General features: G+C 38.5%; 1 protein-coding gene across 13 annotated transcripts in view; it reads right to left on the bottom strand.

Moving 5' to 3' along the window:
• Positions 1–21038, bottom strand: part of UNC80 (unc-80 homolog, NALCN channel complex subunit) — a 190501-nt gene that overhangs the window by 160108 nt on the left and 9355 nt on the right. For all 13 annotated transcript variants that reach the window (XM_064485009.1, XM_064485007.1, XM_064485012.1 and 10 more), the window contains exons 5-8: positions 17195–17318; positions 14729–14802; positions 10568–10707; positions 459–720 (exon numbers count right to left, since the gene is read on the bottom strand). In XM_064485009.1, the coding sequence (XP_064341079.1) occupies positions 459–720; positions 10568–10707; positions 14729–14802; positions 17195–17318 (600 nt within the window). The remainder of the gene's footprint in view (positions 1–458; positions 721–10567; positions 10708–14728; positions 14803–17194; positions 17319–21038) is intronic.

A 21038-nucleotide genomic window follows, 5' to 3' on the forward strand; every position in this document is an offset into this window, starting at 1 on the left:
AGAATACATGGTAATCTATATATCAAAAAACAATATTGCTAATGATGACCTTGAGGCACTGGAAAATTTTGAGCTTCGAAAAGGAGGTTGAATCAAGTTCAGCAGAATGCTAGTGTCATGCATTTTATAATATTGGTACTTGACAGTTATATGTGAGAACTCTCTATTAACTAGTACTTTGATTAGCCAGAAAACCCATTTTCCATTTTCTGGATCAGCAGAGGCTTACTTTAGATTAGTGTATGCAAGAGGCATTTAGACAGCACTTCTCTGAATGGTCAATTAAATGCTAAGGGTCCAGGAGTAAAAGATGGAAAGAAAGGATAATAGCATCAGAGTAACCTACCAATCAAAGAGTCAGCACTGGGATAAAGAAGAGCTGGATACACAGAAGAAAAAAAGAATCTGTTATGCTCAAAGTTGTGGGTTCAAGTGATGATGGATTGAGCATCTCTTACTTGCGTTTTGTGTGTGTTCACTAGCGAGGGAGTTGCTGCCACCATCGAGCTACTCCTAGGTCTGGGCAGGACAGGAACATCTGGCTCTGGGGGCTTTTCTGGCTTCTCTTCCAACATGTGTCTCAGCCTTTGTAGATAGTACATCAGTGACCACTGAGTGCCTTCCTCAGACCAGTGGGGCTGCAGTAGGCAGCGAAGAACAGCAACGTCAAAGTAGGTGGCGTAGCGGGACCTTTGGCATGGAGGTATCACGAGAGATGCCCTGTTCCCAATGGCAGAAAGAACATGATTATATTGACAGTCACAGATTCCGCGAGGTGGCGCAGCATGGCTTAGAGCTCTGCTTTCCTCATTTGTTCATTTATTCATTCACTTCTCTCTTATTTGGTTTACTTTACCATCCTTCTAACTGGTCTCACTCATTTCACTTTTGCTAGACACTCTCTGGCAGAGGAGACATGGGAAAGAATTGAAAGATAGGTAGCAATTATCCAGGCAAAGTTGAGGATGGGGCAGGAGGGTGGATCAGCATTTCAGTGAGTGGGAACAATGCCTACAAAGGCATGGAGTTTTTAAAAAATTGTATGTTTTAAGTGAGAGGGGGAGAATAATTCCATTGGTATAGTTGGTGAGTAATTTGTGTGATGGACAATGATGAGTCATAGAAATACATGAGGTTCAGATCACGATGTTTCTTTTATACTAAGCTATCAGGTTGACCTGCACCTTGATAGAAATGGAAATAATATTTGTGTGCTTCACTAGGACATTTTAATTTCAATTTCATAATATTATGTAAAAGGGCCAAGGAAACTATAAAGTACTAAACAAACAAAAGTTATACTATAAGGAAAATGAAATCATTTTGAAAATTCTAAAGTCATATATAGTTTTAAAAATTTTTTGCAGTATAGGTGATTTACAATGTTGTGTTAGTTTCAGGTGTACAGCAAAGTGATTCAGTTATACATATACATATATATATGTTTTCCTTTTCAGATTCCTTTCCATTATAGGTATTATATGATATTGAATATAGTTCCCTGTGCTATACAGTAGGTCCTTCTTGTTTATCTGTTTTATGTATAGCAGTATGTTTATGTTAATCTGAGACTCCTAATTCATTCCTCCCCCCCAAAAAAATCTCAAAATTCTGGAATTCTATTACTCAATTTAAATACATAATATATTCATTATTCAGTGCTCAATTTAAAATTACTATAAATTAGTTTTAGGCAATTACTCAGCAAATTAGGTATCTTACACCATCTTAGGTATTTTAGGAGATATGAAAGTATATAAACTTCCTCAACTTGAGGCATATACGGTCAAGTGAGAATGACAGACAATAAATGACAAGTTATAAACTTAGAACTTCTGGAATCTAAGAGGGAAACTTAAATCTAGAATCTAAAATTAATCACAAGCACAGTTTCTTCCTGAGTTAAATGATGCAAAAAATAAATTTTTATATTATTCTATCAACAATCAAATGGTGCCACCCACACATGAAGGGCTTCAGCAAAAGAAAGAAAGAAATTTTTAAATGCAGCCACTGGGAAGGAGGATAGGTTTTCCTTAGCCTCCCAGACTCATATTTTTTGAATTGAAGGTTATGACTCATTATTGGTTCAGGAAATTAACTCCAAAGGATATGACTATGATTAAAATGTTAACTAGAATAAAAACTATCAAAATGCAATAAATGGAGTAAGGATTTGGATGGTTGGTGTCATTTCTGTTACATTTTACATACTTGCCATGAGTCATGAGTCAAATATATTTTTTACTGTGGGCTCAGTAAAAAGTTCAGATATACAAACCTGGACCAGGTTCCGTGAATCATTTTCAAAGGCTTTTCACTACCCCTCCACCAAAGCACGTGTTGCCCCTCACTTTTTCTACTCTTATTAGTACTCCCTAATGTGTTGAGAGGCAATTGCCTATGTATACGATGGTTTTGACTGTCAATGCTACCCTGTAGTCTAATATTCTTGAATATTTTAATTGAAGTAGCAAATTAAGTATAAGTTAAATTTCAACCATATAAGATGCTATGTTACTAATTATTTAAATAAATGAGCAGTCATATGAAGAGAAGCTTTCTACTATCAGTGAAGTTCCTGTATATGTAATCCTAGAGTTTACCCCCCTTCCAGGGAGTTAGAATACACTTCGGACATCAATTGCATGGCAACTTTCTATCCATCAGAAAGTTCCATAGATTCTCCTTCTAACCACTTTGCATTAGCTCCACAGACCCCAGCATCTCTCTTTAGGCTTTTGTAATTACTTCCTTATGGTCTCATTGGTGCTTCTCTCATCTCTCTATTCCTTTGCTCAAACCTTCCAGTAGATTTTTTAATCACCCTTAGAATGAAATGCAAGCTCTCTACAGTGGCCAACATGGCCTGCATGATTTGGCTTGTCTCCCCCTCCAATCTCATTCTCTGCCATGCTTGCACTGCTGTGTCAGTTATTTATTTTTGCCTCTTAGTTCCAAATTCATCTTTTTTGCTTACTCTGTGAAAAGGGATTTGGGTCCTTTAAATGTTTTTCCATTGACAGTTGGCACGGTGTTCAGCTTGGTCAGTAGAGAGAATGGGAGACGTACTACAAGAGGAAAGTATTTTGCTTCCTGGATCTGGTGCACTTTCTTGACATGTTCATGCAATGTGTGCAGCTTCTCCAGTACCAGTTCCAATAGTGTTCATGTTTGTCCAGTGCTGAGGTCCTGCCATGCACATGGCTTCCCCAGTGTGCAGCTTCTGCAGCATGGGTGTTTTTTCTAGCACCAGGCTCCTGCTGCACTCACACCTTCTCCTGTGCCCTCCTAGCGTTCACAGTGGCCAGCAGCACCCTGTAGCCAACAGCTCCCTTGGCACACCCCATTTTAGGAAGTTTTGTAGCCAGGCACCTCTACGACACCTCCCCATAAAGAGCTTTCCCTAGCACCCTAGAGGGTGAACTTCAGACAAATTCTAGAAGGCAGATTTCCAGCAAGTTCCCCTGATACAGCATCACAGTGACCTTTCTGCCCTTCAGTGAGAGGTGACTTTGTCGTCTCTAACAGGATCGAATCTCAGCCCTGGGGAGAGGGGGTTCTTCCTTGGGTGTTGTGTCCAAGCTTCAAAGTTGGTGCTTGCTCCATGATATCTACTGTTTCTGTATTTTTTAGAATTCCCTTTACCTCTTACTAGCTGGTCTATCATTACTCCAATACCCCAGTCCTAGGTTATACTTAATAATTCATTATATTAAACTTGCCCAGTTCAGATTCCTGTGTGGTTTCTCCCTCCTGATTGGACCCATCCAGATATCTGGTAGTTATGCTTCAGCAACACTGACCTTCTTACTACCCTTGAATACATTAAGTTTTTGCCAGCTTCAGAGTTCTTCTCTGTGTGGAAATTTCTATCCTCATGCCCTAGGCTTTATCTGGGCTCTGTTTCAATGTCATCCCCTTAGAGAGGCCTTTCCTAACCACTGTGTAGAAAGGCTTCACTCTCCCACTATCCATCTCTTCACCTTGTTCTCATTTTCTTCACAGAGCGTGGCATGACTTGAAATTATATTCTACTTAGTTTACCTGCTTATTGCCTGTCTTCATTTATTTGAATAAACTGATAAATTTCAAAAACAGATTCAAAATAAAGACAGTGAAATCTAAGGCTTTTGTACATACAAGCAATAAACATTTTGAAAATGTAAATGAAAATGGCCTATTCAAAATAACAACAAATATGTAAAATGCCATGGGTTGGGGAGTAAAATGATGGGAAATAAAATTGGCAATGTAACTTATTAGTATGTTCAAATCTAAAGAATATTTGACCTAACAAGCTGAAGATAAACATCAACTCCAAAAAGAAGTGGAAAGAAAGGTGAATTTAACATCAACTGGTGACAGTTTAAGTGGGGAATATCTAATACTCAACATAGATTTGAACATTGTCTTATATTATAGTTTACAAACACTTGGAAAAAATAACCAGTATCAAGGAGTGCTAGGAAAGATTGCAAAGACACTAAACAAGTTAACCTAGAACATCAACTCCCATGCTAAAACAGAATGGTAATACAAGAAGTTGAAGGCACTTGGAAACCACTATAAATAATACTGCAGAACATTAAAAAAAAATCTTAATTAAACAAAGAGACAAACTATAATTATTGCAATATTCAACGTTATAAAGATTTCTACTCTCCTCCAAATAATCCGTAAGTTTAATGTGATTCTCTTCTGTGTTCTGCAACCAGTTTCAATGTGTGGAGATAGGGAGGGAGTATTTTCCATACCACCAACAATTCTGTGGACACCAACTGCATGTCCTACTCAATTCTGACACTTCCTCCCCAGAGACAGTATCAGATTTTACAAGTTAAGAGTTTAGAGACAAGACTTCCCCTACTCCAGACACAGGTCACAAGTCCAGGTTGTCACCAGGGCTTCTGACTCATTGGTTACAAATTGGAGGGTCTCACAAACCCCGTCCCTAGGACTCCAGCTGCCAGTTGCAAGTTCAGGTTACATATATTTCTGAATGACTGGCTACAAATCAGAGGTTCCCATGACCCCCAGCTTGGGTTTGATTCGTTAGCAAAAGAGGCTAACAGAACTCAGAAAACCCGTGTACTCACTAGATTACCAGTTTAGTATAAAAGGATATGACTCAGGAACAGTCAAACAGAGGAGATACAAAGGGCAAGGTCTAGGGAAAGAGAATGAAGCTTCCATGTCCTCTCCAGGCTGACCACTATCCCAGCACCTCAATGCGCTCACCAGCCTGGAAGCTCCCAGAACACTCTTGGGGTTTTATAGAGGCTTCATTACACAGGCATGATTGATTAAATCATTGCCCACAGCAACTGATTCAACCTCAGTCCCTCTTCTCTCCAGGGAGGTCAGGGGTGGGGTTGAAATTTCCAACCCTCTAGGCAAATGGTTTGTTCTCCTGGCAACCTTAGATGCTGGACAAAAGTCACCTCATTAACATAACAAAAGACACCTTTGTTGCTCTCATCACTTAGGAAACGCTAAACGTTGTAGGAAGTTTGTGCCAGAAATGGGGACAAAGACCAAGTATACTATATATTTCTTATTTTAAATCACAATATCATAAATTCCAACCAAAATTCCTAAGAGATTTATATTTTATAAATGGTGTATGTAAATATAATGAAGAGAAGTACATATACAAAAAATTAATGATGCTTATATCTACCTGATTAGCTCATGACTTTCAATTTTTTAAAAATACTTTATGCCTTTAATTTTTTTCTATAATTTACATACACTTCTTTAATATGCATAGAATACATTATGACAAAGACTATCAAAAAGGGGTAAGAATTCCTTTAATACATTTTCCAAGCAACTATGGCTTTAAGGAAATCAAGTTATTATTAATTAGGGTTGGGAGATGCTTGTAGAGAGCATCTGAAGCAGAAAAACACTTTGGAAGGGAATAACAGACACTCTGTGGAGGCAAAAAACTGTGGAAATCAGTCCTGACCCTATGGAGTATTTAACGAAGCAGAAATTAAGTCTATGCATACAGTAATTAAAGATGAAATCTGACATCAATTTAAAGAAACTGGCTACCTGTTCACTGGTTGCAGACTTCAGGGAAGAGTAATGTTCAGTTCAGTCAAGGTTAGGGCAAAAAAGATGGTGAATTGGACTTCTTTGGTATAAGCAGACACCTTTTTTTCCTAGGATATTTGCATCGTTTTGTTATTAAATTTCTCTTTATTTCTGATTAATACATGAACTTCTCCAATGAAGACATATTAACATTAGCATTTTTGAAAGGCCTACCTTGTGCATCATTTCCATGGCAACCAGCCACTGTAGCTAGGCAGAGAGAATACAGAATTCATTTTTCTGAAGTGCCACTAACTCATACCTAATTCAAACATGAAGATGTATGTGTGCTATGGGCGACTGCGTGCATATATGTCTCAATGAATGAATATATACATAGATGATTGAGTGTGGCCACATCAGAGGATGGAAAAACAATGTCTTTCCACAAAGGAACATCGAACACTATAGCTGGCTTTGTCTTTACATGCAAATCAGAATAAAGCCATTAACACTGAATTTTGTCAGAGGAATAAAAGATCATTTGTTATTTATATTTGAAAATTTCCAATGCTTACTACAGTTAAGAAAAATTATGTAAGAAATACAAGTTCCTGGGTATTTTATGACCTCAATATTTTACCCTAGTATTGTTTTTCACAATTTTTTAAAGTCAGGCAGAAGCATAGTATTTGAGTTAAGAAACCACTTAAATTAAACTAAACTCCTTAGAATTTGTGTAGAACAGAATTAGTAAAGAAGGAATATGAGGATACTCAATAATTAACATGAGAAAATGTACATATATAGTCATAATAATTATCATATGTAAAATGGTGATTATATTATTACCCTCTTGCTTACCACTGGCCCCACATTACACTGTCCTTCTTGCTGTTCCCAAAACATCCTGGACTTACTTCCACCTTGGAGCCTTTAGACTTGTTCCATCTGCCTGGATTGCTCTCCCCAGGTCCTCGTAAGGCTACATCCTTCATATTACTCAGGTCTCTATGAAAAAGGGCCCACATCCCACCCCTTTGCATTGCTTTTGCCTTCATGGCCTTAGAGTAACCTGAAAATAATTTTATTTATTTATGCATTTACTCTCTTTTATCTATCTTTTTAGAAAATGAGCTCTTTGAGGACAAGAACTTTGATATTGATACAACCCTAATGTCTAGAATACACTTAAAAGATATAGACATGAATAAATGAAAATTTAGAAAATACTATGAATGTAAAGATTCTAGAAAATTCTATGAATGTAAAGATGTCTCCAAAAAGGTAGTCCTTATTAGTCTGTGTCTGTGTCATAAGGAACTACCTTTTCTTCAAATATGATTAAATTATACCCTTAATAACTTTGTTAGTGATTGTCACCAAATAAAATGGGAGCTTTCATGTGTGGAGGGGTCATTATGGTGGTTCCCTTTGAATAAGCGGACAGTAATATGAGAAGATTCTGTACGTACTCAAAGGATTGTGGTGAGTGCACTTAGGGGATCCATTCCTGCTTCCTACCTGATGGTGGTCACACCCTTTATAATCCTCTTCTTTTTTGTGTGGGCAGGACCTAGGACTTTCTTTTTTTGTTGGAGAGGCTAGTAATTAGGTTTATTTACTTATTATTTAATTTACTTTTAAAGGACTTACTGGGGATTGAATCCAGGACCTCGGACATGCTAAGCATGCACTCTGCCACTGAGCTATACCCTCCCCCTCTGGACCTGTGACTTTCTTATAACCTGTAGTTTAGGGCAAAAGTGGCGGGATGCCATTCCTGTGATTAGGTTATATTATATGACAAAGATGATGAGATGTCACTCCTGTGATTATGTTATATTATAAAGATTGTATCAACGGACTGGAATTAGAGAGGGCTTCTCTCCCTTGCTGGTTCTGAAGAAGGAAGCCACCACGTGAGGCAGCCTGTGGTTAGGACCACGCAGCCATGAATTGTGGGTGGCCCCTAGGAACTAAGAGCAGCCGCCAAACAACAGCTAGCAAGGAAACAGGGGCCTCGGTCCTGCACCCACAGGGAGAAATTGTGCCAACAGCCTGAAAAAGCTTGTAAGTGGATCTCTCCCTGGTCCAGCCTGTGATGAGACTGTCATCCTTCCTGACATCTGGAATTCAGTCTGGCAAGACCCTGAGGCAGAGTCCAGCTAAATTGTGCCTGAATTTCTGATATACAGAAATTGTGAAGTAGTAGATGTGTGTTGCTTTCAGCCACTAAGTTTGTTGTAATTTGTTACATAGCAGTAGAAAACTAATACAAGAACAATAGACAGAAATTAAAGAAAAGCAAAATTTGGTCAAATATAAAAAGGATAAGCCATTAAATAGAGCTATCTAAGAATGAAATGAGTTTCATCTGAGAGTACTAATTTCCTCATTGCTGAAAGTGTTCACATAGTTAAAATGATTAGTGTGTCGGCAAGGAGACAGGAGTTGGATTGGTTACCCTTCCTTTCACATTAAAAAGGATATGATTTTGTGGGGAGGGTATAGCTCAGTAGTAGAGTGCCTGCTTAGCATGCACAAGGTCCTGGGTTCAATCTCCAGGACCTCAATGAAAATAAATAAATAAGTAAACAAACAGATAAATAAATCTCATTACCTCCCCCTCGAAAAGAAAAAGAAAATGATACAATTTTAAGCACGCATCATCACTGACCCAACACAGTAAATCATGTGGATAAATACAAACAATCCCTGCTTATACAAGTAAAGTTGCCGTCAAAATTTCATATTCCCAAACAGCAAAAGATCATTCAACTGGGTTGCTTGGTTTTAAAGTCCAAAATAAAGATACAAAAATAAACTTTTTACATGTTGTTTCTTTTAAAGCACAATAGAGTAGTATTTTGGTTAAAAAGCAATTATATTCATTTAGCTCTAAACTTTCAATAATTCTAAGAAATCTTAAAAAAAAAAAAAACTACACCCATGTAGCCACGTAGCGGTCCTGGTGCCAGAAGGCGTTACATCATTTTAAAACTACCAAATGAAAAAGCAAGCAAGCTAATACTAACAGGGAATATCTGTGAATCTTTTTTAGGCTTGGGGGGCAGGGAGGGATAAAGACATAGCCACTATATATATTTAAAAACTCTTGCAATTCAGTTATAAGAAGACAAACAACCTAGTTAAATCTTGGGCAAAAATGTGAATAGATATTTCACAAGAAGATATTTAAATAGCTAATAAGGACATGAAAGTACACTTAGCATCATTTGTCATTAGGAAAATGCAAATTAAAACCACTATGAGATCCCACATCACACCCACTAGAGTGGCTGTAATAAAAAGACAATAACAAGTTCTGCCAAGGATACAGAGAAAAATGGACTCTCACACATTTCCAATAGAAATGCAAAATGGTGCAGCCATCATGGAAAACAGTTTGGCAGCTCTTAAAAATTAAACATAAATGTACCATACAATCCAGCAATTAAAAACGTCCATCCATCCAAAAACTTGTATGGGAATGTCCATAACAGCATTACTCATAATAGACAAAAAGTAGAAATAACCCAAACATCCAACAACTGACGAATGGATTAACAAAATGTGATACAGTCATGCAACAGAACACTGTTCAGCAATAAAAAGGAATGAGCTACTTGTGCATGCTATGATACAGATGAATCTCTAAAACATTATGCTAAAGGAAAGAAGCCAGATGCCAAAGACCACATATGGCATGATTCCATTTACTTGAACTGTCCAGAAATGCAACTATAGAGAGACACAAAGCATATTAAGTGATCACCTGGATCAGGGTGTGGGAACAGGAGTGACTGAAATGGGCACAGGGATGTTTTTGGGTGATAGAAATGTTCTAAATTGGACTGTGGTGGTAGTTGTGTAATTTTGTAAATTTGTTAAAAATTGCTTAATTGTACACTTAATATGGGTGAATTTTATGATATGTAAAGAGCATTTTTAAAATACCTGCTTTTAAAATACTAGACAGAAACTTCACTTGAAAACAGGACTATACAAATGGTGTTAGGGTGTCTCCCCTCTGAGGTAGAGTTTGCCCCTAGGGAAAGCACTGGTAAGCAAATTCACTGTGTACCAACTAAGACAGGCAGCCTTGGAACGTTTACAAAGAACAGACTTCTGAATTCGCTATGAGTAATTTAGAAGCACCCATTTTTTTAATACAAGGATTGGCTGGTATAATGTATTTTTATATATCAAAGCAGATCCTTTCACATCCCTGCAGCATCATTTGAGTTTCTGCATTTAAATACTTAAAATATTATCTAATTCAGACATCTCATTAAATCAGACATGTCTTCCCACTTCCAACCAAGTATGTTTAACTGAGAGCTATTCATAGCTCATTTCCGGAATTATTAATCTAATGATACTTTGACCAAGAGTATGTCTACATATACCGTGTACTTTCACATTTTAAGGAAGAGAGGCTACACAAGTAGCTAGAAATGCATATTTAACTTTTGAGAACTGGGAATACATTTCTGTCCCTAACATCACAATCACACACCTGGAATGTGATGGTCCTCTTTCCTGGGAAGTTTGGGAGGACAGACTTCCATCAAAGGAGTTTCCTCGGTGGCAGCCTGACATGGTGGCCTTGGGTGAGATGGAATCCGACTGGAATGTTTCACAGACCACCTGAAGCCCCTTTTGGAGGTGGAGACAGCAGATTAGGTTTTGTTTTTTTTTCCTTTCAGGCATATCCTCTAGAGTTATCTATCATATTACATACATTGTTTTCTAAATTTAAAAAAATTTTGCAGCATAGTAAAATACGTCATAGACAAAGGGATCTGGCTTCATCAAAAAGGGATTGAAAACAGGCTTCTAGAAAGAACCTGTGTCATTCTAAGCACTAGGCTAAGCTCTTTCATGTACTGTATTTCATTTTGTCCTTGATTCTTTTCTTTTTCATGTGCATCTCGAGTATCTACAGAAGAGTTACAGGCAATTCAGCAAAGATACGCCAGTACTGAGGTGACCTGAAGAGAGACATGAGGCAGAAAACAAGTGCCGAGTTAGATAGAGCTAATTAAATCAAAGCCAAAACATCAGAATGAAAGTGCAAGGTGCAGGATTTTCCATCACTCATCAGAAGAGGGGATGAAAGACATTTTTTTGCAATTGGGTACAATGACCTTTATTTAGAAGCACAAATTCAGCCTATTTCTTAGAGTAGCTTATTTTAATTACATTTAGCTAGTAACTGTAATTCTGCCCAGGTAACGTGAGATATTTTCCATTAGTATTACAGATAAAATACTTTGCTAAAGGATAAAGACCCTCAAAGACCAATCATAGCATTTTAGCCCTTACAATTTCTTGTAAAATAAAAGTATTGCTCACAGAAGGCACAAGATGGCAGAGTAGAAGGACGCTCATAGCTCACCCTCTCCCACAAATACATCAAGAGTGACATCCACAGACCCACCCAGCCAATCAGAACACCTGCTGAACTCTGACAGACTATCACCTACTTCAAAAGACAAAATAAGCCACAAATCTGGTAGGAGACAAGGAAAAAAGAAGGAAGAAAAAGGAAAATAGTGCGGGACCGGTCCCACAGGGACAGAGGCAAAGAGGAACAGCGCTCGATCTCTGGGTCTCCCCCTCTCCAACGGAGAGCTCAGTAGGATGGAGGGGAACCTCCGAGGCTCGGTTCTGTATGGAATAGCCCTTGACCATCAGAACTAAGATAAATGGGCTCAAAGGGTCCCCGCGACCGCCAGCCCTAGACGCGAGCCGGCAGGTGGGGGACGGGACAGGCTGCCTGAGCCAGGAGGAGGACTCAGGCCGGCTGTACAGAGGCAACCCTGGGGGACTGCAGCGTGCTGTGCGCCGTTACTGGAAGGGGACACGGAGCAGAACAGTCTGGGTCCCCCATAAGACACACACACACAAAAAGCAAAGCTACAATGCTGAGGGGCCCTGGGGGGGAGGGGCGCCATGGCCTTTGTCTCCACAGACCCGCGGCACCATTACTGGCGCGTTCTCAGGGGAAGAGGGGCGGGGCGCAGCCACAGCCGCCATACTCTCCGGTGCGTGGGTTCCAGGCAGAGGTGGGGTGGAAACCTGAATCCTTACCTGGGGGCTCCGCAACCTCATAGACGGAACTGAGGCTTGTTGACAGCCCCAGGCAGAGAGGACCATTCTGCCCCGGAGCCTCTGTGAACTCGCGCCTCTAAGACAAAAGAACAAGGAGCGGAGTTCTGGCACACAGCGAGGGCAAATGTTGGTGCGGCCGTTTTCTCTGAGGCTGCCTACTGAGCAGGGGCCCTACGCAGGCGCAGGGAGCAGCACTGACCGGGGAGCGACCCGCCCACCCACCGCGTACGGCGCTGAGATGCGGCTTTGGGAGGAGGCGCGACCCGCTGGCCTACTGGCACAGACCGCGGATGCGACCCAAGGGCCTCTGGAACCAGCGAGCGGGGTTTGCGAAGCAGGGCAAGGGCAGGAGCTGCGACAACCACAGGACAAAAAAGAGGCTCTGCTCAATAGACAGGGCAGGCTCTGGCCACCACAACACCAGCCACACCCCCAACCAAAGGGACAACAGACAAAGACACGGAAGGAAGAGTTGGCAACCACCCACACTTAAGAAGGACCTCTTGACAGAATTATTGAGTGCACAGTCTCCATGGGAACACATTCACTTTTTTTCTTTTCTTTTTTTCTTTTTTAGTTTTTAATTTTCTCTTAATTTTTATTTTTTAATCCCTTTAAAATTTTTCTTTTAAAACATTTTATTAATTGAAAAAATTTGTCTCAATTTGGTTTTTATTTCTCTTCATTTTGTTCTGTTATTGTTTATACTCTGTTTTCAAGTCTTTTTTTCTTCTTTTAAATTTTTTTTTTTTTTTTTTTTTTTTTTTTTTTTTTTTAGTTTTATTTTTGCATCCTCTTTAGATAAGTAAATAAACAAACCCCTTCAGGACCACAGTAGATAACTGATACTCCATAATCCATAGTGCCAGAGAGATGTAACTGAAATGAAGAAGCAGAGGAACCACTGCCAATTAAAGAACAAGAGAAATCCCCTTAAAGAACCATCATGAAAGAGACCATGATAGTCTACTAGATCATGATTTCAAAAAAGGAGTGATCAAAGTACTGAAGGAACTAAAAGAGATTGTGAATAGAGACAGAAAATATGTCAAAAAGGAAATTGAAACTATAAAGAGGAGCCAGTTAAAATTGGAAAACTCATTTGCTGAGATAAGAGCTGAGCTAAAGGCTGTAAAAAGTAGGCTAGATAATGCAGAGGAATGAATAGTGACTTAGAAGACAGGACAACAGAAGTCACCCAATCAGAATAGCTGACAGGAAAACAAATAAAAACCAATGAAAACAGTATCAGGGACCTGTGGGATAATATAAAACATGCCAACCTACACATAATAGGGGTCCCACAAGGTAAGGATGCCCACTATCACCACTCCTATTCAACATAGTCTTGGAAGTTCTAGCCACAGCAATCAGACAAGAGAGAGAAATCAAAGGGATCCAAATTGGAAAAGAAGAGGTAAAAGTGTCACTATATGCTGATGACATGTTACTATATATAGAAAACCCTAAAAGTTCTGCACAAAAACTACTAGAGCTGATCAAAGAATTCAGCAAGGTAGCAGGTTACAAGATTAACGTTCAAAAATCAGTGGCATTTCTTTACACTAATGATGAATCAACAGAAAAAGAAAGTAAAGAAACAATCCCCTTTAAAATAGCACCCAAAGTAATAAAATACCTAGGAGTAAATCTAATCAAATTGGGTTATTTCTTTAAAGAGTCTTTCACTGTTCCCTCTGACATATTCTTCTAAGCCACTGACCCTGATTATGCAACCTTAGATGCCGAAAATGATCAAATTTATGCTGCACAAGAATGACAATCATATTAAAAGTAGAGAGATTGGAAGAGGCCGAAGATCATGGAATACACTAGACTTCAAACGTTAAAAGTGGAAAAAATATTCATCTTAGAATAGATGAAATACAGCATATAAATCACAGTGTCTGTACTTAGCGATTGCTCCATAAATAAGAGAAATATATTAGGATTCCAAAATTTCTAGTTTTGAGGGTAAAAAGGATGATGATACTCCTGGCAGTAATGCATGAGTTAGAAAGAGGATACAATTTTGATGGAAAGCAGCAAATTGTATTTTGCACGTTTTGAACTGGAAGTAAAAGCAGGTCATCCAGCGATGTGTTAAGTTAATGACAGTATACATTTCTGTGTGGCTTTGAACTACCCTGGCCTTCATTTCTTTCTTTTCTGAATCAAAGAGTGCATGATGAATTTACAGTAAGTTATGTTCTGTTTTATTATGCATCCTTGGCTTTATGTGGATTAGTCTTGATTCCTCATTAAACTTTAGATTCCTTAAGGGGTAGGACTGCATCTTAAGCCTCCTTTCTACTCCCTCCTCTCCACTTGCAATAGCACTATTGTACCTACATTAGGGTTGCCTAGAAAATATTAGGAGAGTCAATAATTGAAACAAGATGATAATTTAATGTGGAATAGCTATCAAATAGTGATAGCTATCATTTATTGAGTGTTACATGCTAGCCATTGAGATAAAGCACTAGTCATGTCTTACCCTTGACATTACGCTGTGTCCAAGGAATGACCATCTCCTTTCTTCTCTCAAATACATTAAACTCACCTCTCGGTGTCTTGGGTCTTGATTTGGTGATTCACAGGTCTGGTTCTGGCTGTTGATAGGAGAGCTTCTCTTAGCTGCAAAGATTTTATAAGATGATATGTTATATATAAATTTATTTTATAAGTTCATTTTATTTTCAAATAAAAAACCCATCTCAATAGAGTGCTAAAACCTTGAAGGAAGACATTTAATAGTATATGTTGTAAGAGAAATCAAATAACCAATTCAAAAATCTTAGCATTTCTAGGTTATCAATATAGATTTCTTTACCTATTCAGTCCAACTCAATAGGTTGCTAAAAAATTGGCAGTACTAAAGATTATAAAAGTTAACATCTACATAGTCCCTAATATCTGTCAAGTCCTGTTCTGTTTTTAAAATGTCAACTCATTTAATACTTATAATAACCCTATAATAACTTATGGTATACTATTACACCCATTTTACAGATAAAGACACTAAAGCACAGGGAATTTAACTTGCCCAAGGTCACTGCCCCTTACATGAAGTTTCCAGCCCAGGCTATCAGGCTCCAGGCTCTGTGCTTTATTGACCGCATAAAGCTGCCCCTGGAGTAAGATTCAAATTAATCACATCTGGTCAGGGACAATGGGAAGCAAAAATGACAATGTCCCATTTGAACTGGAGTAAACTGGTGCTGAGAGGGAAAGTGATTTACCAAATCACAAAATGAGAGACCAAGTGCACGTCACCTACGTTCACTGTTTTCCTTCTGACCATACTAAACTGAGTTTAACTCCCCCTCAGATTTTGGGCACCATTTCAAGTCCACAGGTATTGGGCAGAGGGAAAGGAACCCACTGTGAATATTACTGTGAAGAGAGGGAGGGTGAAGTGAATAGCCTGGGTGCTTCCCTGGACGGACATGATTCCTTAATTTTTATTCATGTGTTAAATGATTATTTACGTCTTAATCAGAATAGCCTGGGTGCTTCCCTGGACGGACATGATTCCTTAATTTTTATTCATGTGTTAAATGATTATTTACGTCTTAATCAGAGAGAGAGATCTAACTTTAAACTCACCTCTCCATTTATAGAAAGTGATAGGACTTTAAAAACATTTTTTTAATTAAATTTCTTTAATTAACATCAAGATACGGCTTTTTCTGTAATAGTTTTGTTTTACTGTAGCAGATTTTATTTTCTTCTGTCTTATTTATATTGTTTTCAGTTTTTTAACCTGGTACATCTGTCTTCACTTTCAGATTGTTTTAATCCAGTGAAATTAACCTTATTCCAGCCACAGATTCTGAAGTAGATCGTTTGTGGCTATGACATCTTTACTTATTTAGTTCCTTGATATTTGAACCTATGACAGACTGTTGCTCTTGAATTTATAATTTACTTCAATAGTTAATGGATTATATATGGGTAAGTTGTGAGATTATCTAGTTTTACCATGTGAAAAATTTCATCTTCCTTTTGAATTGCTATTATAAGCATGATTTGTCACTATAAGCATATTATCACTCTTCACTTTACAAAATTCCTTAACATACTATGTACCTTGCAAGTTTGTATTAAGTTATAGGGGGAAATAAGAGTATGCAAGAACTTGTTTATGGTTTCCTTCCCCTTACAAAGAAAGCTCTTTTACATGCATAATCCTCCATTGTCTGCAGAGAAAATTTACAAAGTAAACAAACTACATATATGTTTCTGTAGACTTCTCACATGATTTCTCTCTTTTTAGATTTTGTTTTCAATGCTAAAGTTGGGCTGGGAATAAAGATGGAATTAAGCACTCACTATAAAGTGGGCACCTTATTCATTTTCTTATTTATCCCTCACTATGAAGGAGGGATCACTTCAAGGTGGTATCAACTACATTTTAAATAAATAGAAACAGAGAGGTTAGGTTACATACATAGTAAGAGATAGAGCTGGAGTGAAGCAGGAACCTTCCAGGCTTTTCTGACTTTTCAGGCTATAATGTTGTACTCTTTCTACAGTTCAACAATAGGGCTATTTCATAGGCAATTCCTGTAGTGAAATGCTTTGACAGCCAAAACACACTATGGCAAGATTGTTAAGGAGTTGCTATTCCATTTACCATAATGATGATATAATGATAATTATAGCTACCACTTATTCACTTACTATGTACCTGGCATCTTTCTAAGCAGTTTTACATATATTAACTCATTTATTCCTCATAACAACCTTGATAGTATTGTAATACTATAATTCCCATTTCACAGATGAGGAAACAGAGGCTCAGGAAGTTTAAATGTTTTACCCCAAAGTCACACAACTCAACAGCATGTGCTCCTGGTTTGGAGTTTCTCATCATGTAAATGAGCCCTGTACCTTGGGCACCTAGATAACTCCCTGGAGAAATTTTCTTCCTCTTGGTTTCTGAAGAGCAAATCACCCATCACCCTCACTCCTGCATATGAGGGAGTCTGTTGAGACTGACCCACTGGGTGTCTGAGTCACGCACCTGTAATGATGTTCCTGATGGGCTTCACCAGGGCTGTGAAGCCAGAGACTTCGGGCTGTCTGTGCTCCCACATGGGCTGCCATATAACGAGCCCACTGGCCAATCGGAACGTGAGGTCAGATTCCTGGGAGAAGAGAAGATCTATGTCCAAGAACTGGCTGAAGGGACCAGGCAATGCAACAATTAACATCATTCACCAGATTATTTTCAAAGAAGCCTGATCTTCAAGACCTTTCCTCACTCAGATGAGTGTTTCTAGGGTAAACCAATGGCCCTAAGTCATCTTCATAATTACTATGGAAATCACGGTGGTCTGCTTTAGGCAAAATTAATAATAAGAATGCAGCTTTGGGCAGAGCATGAAACACACAAATCATTGTTCTGTGTTAGCAGTGATTGAGTACTTTCTATTTCAAGGGTCTTGGCAGATCTTTTTACCCGTGATTATTATTATTATTCCTCTTAATGATTTAATTGTCCCCTTTTCCCCTCATAAGGCAGTATCCTTGGAGGCTGGCTATTTTGACTTTCTATCGTGCACTCCATCTCTTGTTCTTGCATTTCATGGAATTGGAAACATTATTTAGACTCTTCTTAGTGTATCCTTTTGTAATGCTGCCTTCTCAACAATCGCTAATTCTCTGAGGGCAGAGAGGTATCCAGCATCCTCCCTCCTCCATAGCCCCTGTCACCATCACAATGCTAAATACAGCATTAGAAGCTGGGTGCACAATAGGTGCTCGATAATTACTTGCTGAATTGCACTGACTTTACAACCCATACTCCTTCAATTTATCTACAGTTGAAGGTCTCTCCCAGGGAGTACATTCTCTGCTTCATCATTACCTCATTTTGAGTGGCTGAGATGTTTAAAATGCAACTTATATTTATTGTATAAGTACAAATACATGACCTTCTGAGGTTACATTTTAAACAACGCAGCCTCTCAAAACAACGTAGAGATGGAAGCTGAGAATATGATTGCAGATTAATGAACACAACTGAGATCCAGGAATTCACTTAGGGTGGTGATTTGCAACCCTGGGTTATATATTATAATCACCTGGGGAGCTTTTAAAACCTAGGATGCCCAGGTCTCGCTTTCTCCCCTACCCAGATTGATTAAATTAGAATCGCTGTGAGGTTTTCGTAAGTTCCCCCTGGTGACTCTCATGCGTAGCCATGATTGAAAACCACCGATCTAGAAGGATAAGAGCTAGAAAGAAATTGATTCCTCAAATGGTGAATCAATGGAGCTCAGTATCAAAGGAAGCTTTAATGGAAAGAATGGATGAAACCCCTAAAGAAATCTCCACGTTGGGACAGAGGGGACCCTTCTGTACACTGTAGACTGAGATCCTGGCACCACAGCAGTACCTACGATGGAAAAGCACCCAAGACTCCTACAGGAAGTATTAGAAAAGCCCATAAAGCATTTGATCAAATTCCTTCAACATTCATTCTACAAATATTTATAGGCCACCAACTGTGTACCTGGTCCTGTTCTAGGTTCTGGGATACAACAATGAACAAAGCGCATAAAAATCCCTGCCCCCCAGTGCAAGGGGAGAAGCAGAGCAGGTAGAGGGAAGTGTCAGGCAGGGTGCTGATGTTTTAGACAGAATGGCCAGGGAAGGCCTTCTTGTGCGGTGACTTTTGAGCAAGTATCTGAATGAAATGAAGGAGCTGCCAGATAGATATTTCCAGAAAAAGCATTTTGTGCAAAGGGATCAGCAAGTGCAAAGGTCCTAAGTATATCTTGTGTGTCAAGAAATAGCCAAGAGACTGTGAACCTGGAGTCAAGTGAATGACAGAAGAGTAGGAAGAAAAAAAAAAAAGATCTGAGAAGTTATCAAATTCCAAATATTACAGGCTATAGTAAGAACTTCAGTAATTACCAAATAACATGGGAAGCCAGCAGAGGGTTTTGAGAAGTCGAATGACATGACTGGATGTATGTTTGGATAGGATCACTCAGATTATTGAGTATAGTTTGAGAAAGAGTAAGCGTGGAAATAGAGACTATTTAGGAAGCTATTATTATCATGTAGGTGAAAGATGATTAGGTATTAGCAGAGGGCAAAATGAGAAGCGGTAGCTTCTGCCTACATTTTGAAGATAGTTTACAAAATTTGCTAATTGAGTAGAGGTGGAGTGTAGGAGAAAGAGATATCAAAGACTAGGCTTTTCCATAGATAAAGATGGGCAAGATGAAGGAGGAAAGTTTTGGGGGTATCAGGAGCCTGGTTTAGACATGTTAAGTTTGAGATGCCTGTTAGACATTCAACTAGACATACTGAGTAAACAGCTAGATGGACAGGTCTGAAGTTAAGGGGAAAGTAACCTCCCTCTTCCCTTGAAGTGGATGTGGGGAAGTTTGCATGGTATTACATGTGGCATTAGATCCAACAAGCAGGGAATTAACAGTGTGCAAAATATATCAGATTTGTCCCCAGAAATGCAGGATGCTAAATCTCAATTGACCTGAATTTGATCATATCTTATTAGTTTCTGAGATTGTCTTTTTCCATATTTCTTCTAAGTAATCTTGATACCGATAAAGCTCCAGTGAACACTGCAGCAGGAAGTGAGCTCTCTTATATTGACATCCTGGCCTCTGACATCTGCTTTGTCAATGCGACACTTAGCACTCATTGACAGTTACTGCCATCATTTTATTGTATTTGATATACCCCCAACTAGATTGTATCTTTCTTAAAGACCAGATCTCCTGTGCATTTTTCCTCGAACATCAACACATATTTGTTGATTAATTGAGCATATTTTACATATCCCAAATAACACCAACTAAATCTAATTATCCTTTAGAACTGAATACTTGCAGTCCCTACAGCCAACTCTTATGTCGGTATGTCCTCTTGAGTTGGCTGAATGTATAAACTCTGGGATACTAATTCCTCTTCTAGAGCCCCCTTTAATGGGTCACCCAATGCTATCTCTGCACACATGAGCAGAAACTCTGCAGCTGGAGAAAATGCTGTTTATCATTCAAACAGCTGTGCAGTGGGTGGTCTAGAAAGGTCCTGAGAAAAACCAGAAGGTATAAACATTCATAGAATCAACATTTCCATATTACAGGTTCTTTCTTGCCTGCACTGAAAGCCTGTTTTCACGATGATGTGAAGCCATTCTAAATATGTTTACTAGTAGCTTAGAGAGATCTACTTAAACAACTATTATTTTAAATTCCATTTTAAAGTTGTTTACTTCACACATACGGATTTTACAAAAATTTCCTTCAGGGCTTGGATTTTGTTTAATTCCCTGCTGTTTCTCCAGTGCTCTGAACCGTGCCTAGCATATAGGAGGTACTCAATAAATATTTATTGAAAGAATAAGTGAATATGATGAAATTAAAAAAATATTGATAGCACATTTAAAGCAGATTCCTTAGTCGTAATGAACATTCATCATTTTTCACTGATAAAATTAAATTTGCCCTGAATAATATATTTATAGAATGTTTAGGTTATTGATTTCATGTAAAATATTTGAGCTAGTTATAAATGCATTGAATTATATACTGTCTTACAAAAGGATGAGTCACTTATATTTATTTGCTAATTAGTAAACTAATTCATTCAATAAATATTAATTGCATACCTACAAAACAGAGACTACATTAGCTATCCAAGATACAATGATAATTTCTAGTCTCAAACCACTCAGAATCTAGTGGGAGAGATGGACACATAAAGAGATAATGATAATAAACAAGCTAAAAGTGACAATAAAATAAGTCTAAGGAGGGGGGCAGATCTTGATTGAAGTCATAAAGAATGAGTAGGGGTTTTCTAGGCAGAAAGATGGTGTACAAGGGCAT

The sequence above is a fragment of the Camelus dromedarius genome, chromosome 4, assembly GCF_036321535.1.
Source record: "Camelus dromedarius isolate mCamDro1 chromosome 4, mCamDro1.pat, whole genome shotgun sequence".
Lineage (NCBI taxonomy): Eukaryota > Metazoa > Chordata > Mammalia > Artiodactyla > Camelidae > Camelus > Camelus dromedarius.